The sequence below is a fragment of the Penicillium arizonense genome, assembly GCF_001773325.1.
Source record: "Penicillium arizonense strain CBS 141311 chromosome Unknown PENARI_contig201, whole genome shotgun sequence".
Taxonomy (NCBI): Eukaryota; Fungi; Ascomycota; class Eurotiomycetes; order Eurotiales; family Aspergillaceae; genus Penicillium; species Penicillium arizonense.
The window spans coordinates 664-4,824 of NW_019173478.1; the positions used below are offsets into that span (position 1 = coordinate 664).

The 4,161-nt window shown below is 49.5% G+C and overlaps 1 protein-coding gene across 1 annotated transcript; it reads left to right on the top strand.

The window, feature by feature from the left end:
• Positions 1 to 452: 452 nt before the first annotated feature.
• PENARI_c201G10814 (glycoside hydrolase family 31 protein) lies at positions 453 to 3,602 on the top strand (the record flags this gene model as incomplete). Its single annotated transcript, XM_022638136.1, has 4 exons — positions 453 to 1,150; positions 1,200 to 1,604; positions 1,707 to 1,877; positions 1,931 to 3,602. 4 exons carry the CDS (start codon positions 453 to 455, stop codon positions 3,600 to 3,602), a joined length of 2,946 nt encoding a protein of 981 aa, XP_022482008.1.
• Between the last annotated feature and the right edge of the window lie 559 nt (positions 3,603 to 4,161).

Here is a 4,161-nt window from a genome sequence, read left to right on the forward strand (position 1 = left end):
TATCTTTTAGATCAACGGCGCCGCCAAGCGTGCCAAGCCTAGGTTGGGAATAGATAAGAAGGTACAATCTCGGTGAAATTTAAGGTGAAATATATGGAATTGATGTGACATCCGAGCCAACGCTGGAAGAAAGTTCAGCCAAGGCCACCTGCCTGGGCAATCATCCCCAAGGTTGCTTCCATGGGACTGACTTGCCAAAACTCTGGAACGAATGGGGAAAGGTTAACCCACTGATCTTTTCCCCATCCGGGGTTACCAAAGATTCGAAGGTTCTAAGATCAAATGATGATATTCGTGTTGCATACTCCGGACAATGCGACCATATATAAATATAATCCTTCCTTCGACAAATTTTCTAAATGCCCCAGTATCTTTCAAAGGATAATTGAGAATCCTGCCTAGATCATTGGCAATTACTTCTTTCATCTTTCAATTCTCGCAGTCCGTGAGTCATGGGCATCCCACGTACCTGGGGAGGTGTCCTTGGTGGACTGTCTGCATTTTGTGCTATTGCTCAGGCGCAGACATCCACTCCTTCGCCAACTTCCTCTGCCTCGGCTCAGTTCACTGTGCCCGCTGACGCAAACTTCGCTCCTGCCGTGATTCCCAATATAAAGGACCCACAAGCAGTGGATGCACAGACCGTCTGCCCGGGGTACACTGCTTCCAATGTCCAGCAGACTTCCTCTGGCTTCACCGCTTCTCTTGCCCTTGCAGGAAATTCATGCAATGTCTATGGTACCGATATTGACGCTTTGAGTCTCACTGTCGAGTATCAACGTGAGGATCGATTGCATGTTTCGATCGTGCCAACCCACATCGGCGCAGAGAATGCAACCCACTACATTATTCCTCCGGGTTATCTGGCCGAAGCGGAAGTCGAGGAGTCCAACGTCGTCTCGGGCTTGGAATTCTCCTGGACTAATGACCCAAGCTTTGGATTTGAAGTGACCAGGAAGTCGACAAAGGATGTTCTTTTCTCTACCAAGGGAACAAAGCTTGTGTTTGAAAACCAGTTTGTTGAATTCAAGAGCTCCCTTCCTGAGAACTACAATCTGTATGGATTGGGCGAGTCGATCCATGGATTTAAACTGGGAAACAACTACACCAAGACCTTCTATGCGGCAGATGCTGGCGCCACAGTTGATATGTAAGACCACTATAGGTTATTCTCGATATATCTGCTAATGGAGATACAGCAACGTTTACGGCGCCCATCCTTTCTATTTGGAGACCCGTTACTTTACGGAGGGTGCTGACGGCAAGCTCACACTGGTAACAAGCGACGAAACCAGTCCAAACTCCAACTACACATCATTGTCCCATGGAGTGTTTTCTCGAAATGCGCATGGCCAAGATATCTTGATGCAGGAAGACAGCATTACTTACCGGGCTCTTGGTGGCAGCATCGACCTATACTTCTTCCCAGGCCCAAGTCAACCAGAAGTCACCAAGTCATACTTGACTACTGTCGGCCTGCCTGCGATGCAGCAATACTGGACCTTTGGTTTCCACCAATGTCGGTGGGGATACAAGAGCTGGGCAGAACTTGAGGATGTTGTGAACAATTACACGCACTTTGAGATCCCAATGGAAACTATTTGGTAAGTTACCTAACTCTCTGACTCTCGCAACTTTCCGCCGAATAAATGGACAAAGTCCCAACAGAAAAAAAAAGGCAGCTCGACTGACAATATTTCTTCAAGGACTGATATTGACTGGATGCTTCGTTACCGCGACTTTGAAAACGACCCTGAAGGGTTTGATGACGAGTCAAGCAAGGGTTTCATTCAGCGTCTCCATGACAGTGGTAGACACTATGTTCCAATCATTGATTCAGCCATTTACATTCCCAACCCGGAGGACCTGGAGGACGCGTAAGTGCTTTGATTTCCTTGCAGACTGGTTTCCTTAGGCTTACTTCCTCTAGATATCCTGTCTTCGAGAGAGGAAACGAAGCTGGAGCTTTCCTGACGAACCCGGATGGCAGCATCTATGTCGGGGCTGTCTGGCCAGGATACACTGTCTTCCCTGACTGGTTGGCCGAAGGCACTGAGCAATGGTGGATTGACGAGATGGTCAGATACCATCAGACCACCGGGTATGATGGTGCCTGGATTGATATGAGTGAAATCTCTTCCTTCTGTGTTGGAAGCTGCGGAAGTAACAACCTCACCCTCCAACCTGTGCATGTCCCTTTCGCCCTGCCTGGAGAGCCTGGAAACCCGGTTCTTATCTACCCCGAAGGATTCAACAAAACCAACGCCACTGAGGCTGCCTTTGCTTCATCAGCACGCGCTTCCTGGTCCAGTGCTTACCCGACCACTTCCGCCACCTCTTCCGCTTCTTATGTCCGCACCACCCCTACCCCGGGTGTTCGTGATGTCAACTACCCCCCCTACGCGATCAACAATGTCAAGGGTCCCTTGGCTGTGGCTGCTATCTCGCCCAACGCAACCCACGCAGATGGCACACTCGAATATGACATGCACAACCTTTGGGGTCATGGTATCCTCAAGGCTACATACAATGCTCTCTCTGCTATTTCCCCCGATGCGCGGCCCTTCATTCTTGGTCGCTCAACATTTGCCGGTTCCGGATCGTACGCCGCCCACTGGGGTGGTGACAACTGGTCCAACTGGCCAAGTATGATCTTTTCCATCCCGCAAGCTCTTTCCATGTCGCTACTGGGAATTCCCATGTTCGGAGCTGACACATGTGGATTTGCCGATAACACTGATATGGAGCTGTGCAACCGCTGGATGCAATTGAGCGCTTTCTTCCCCTTCTACAGAAACCATAACATTATTGGTGCCATCAGCCAGGAAGCATACAGATGGTCCTCTGTTATAGATGCCAGCAAGACGGCTATGGCTATCCGATACCAGCTTCTACCTTACATGTACACGCTCTTCTACCACGCCCACACAAAGGCTGAGACAGTCATGAGGGCTCTCGCTTGGGAGTTCCCTCACGACCCATCTCTCGCTAATGCGGATCGCCAGTTCATGCTGGGTCCGTCTATCATGGTTATTCCCGTCCTCGAACAGGGCGCAACATCTGTTAACGGTGTCTTTCCTGGCCTTATCGAAGGCGAGGAAGTCTGGTATGACTGGTACAACAACACCGCCATCCCCGTGCCTTCCCAAGCCAACACAACCATTCCCGCCCCTCTCGGCCACATTCCCGTCTATGCCCGTGGAGGTTCCGTCTTGCCCCTTCAGCAAGCTGCTCTCACTACCAGAGACGCACGGAACAGCCCCTGGGATATCCTGGTTGCACTGGCCAAGGATGGCAGTGCAACTGGAAAGCTCTACCTTGACGATGGAGTCAGCGTTACACCCGACGCCACGCTTCATGCAGAATTCAAGGTTGAGAACAGGAAGCTTGAAACCATCATTGAGCATGGTGGATGGGTTGAAGAGAACAGTCTGAGAAACGTTACCATTTGGGGCGTTGAGAAGACAAAGAGCCCAATCAAGTTCAACGGAAAGGTTGTGTCCGCCAAGAACGTCCACTTCAATGGTGACAAGCATACTTTGGTCGTTTCTCTGTCCAGTGCCTCGGCTTGGACTGGAAAGGGGTGGTCATTGGAATGGTAGATTCAAAATGAATCACACTATTGGTGGGGGTCTGAGGGGAACTGACCTCTCAATACGTTGAGAAGAGTATCTGGCCTTTTCGGCCAGGTTAGAAGGTGGATGTTCGTGGTGGATAGATTTGAATTACATGACTATTCTTTAGAAACAATAATTCAAGCAGTTGGAGATATTCTATCGCACGGTCATTTTCCCTATACCATATCCCTTATCCGTAGTCTCTAATATTCCAAGTCATTAGATAGTAAACAATGTGGAACTGGGGCCCATGTATACACAGCCGGAAAGAAGTCGTCCAGATACGTATGCAGTGGCTTGGCTTGTGTGAAATTACGTATTGGGAAATAGTCATGCTTTAGACCACATATGACACCTCGAATAGTAATCAATCAACAAATATCATGAAACATCATTGAAACGCGCCCCTCAGGGGGAGAATGCTTGACCCTCTGAACTTTATCCACTAGGAATTGGGGGGCCCGCTTGTAACCCACGCTCTCGGGTGTCGCCAAAATCACTCACCCTCATGAAACCCCATAGGATCCTAACCAAAAGTGATGAT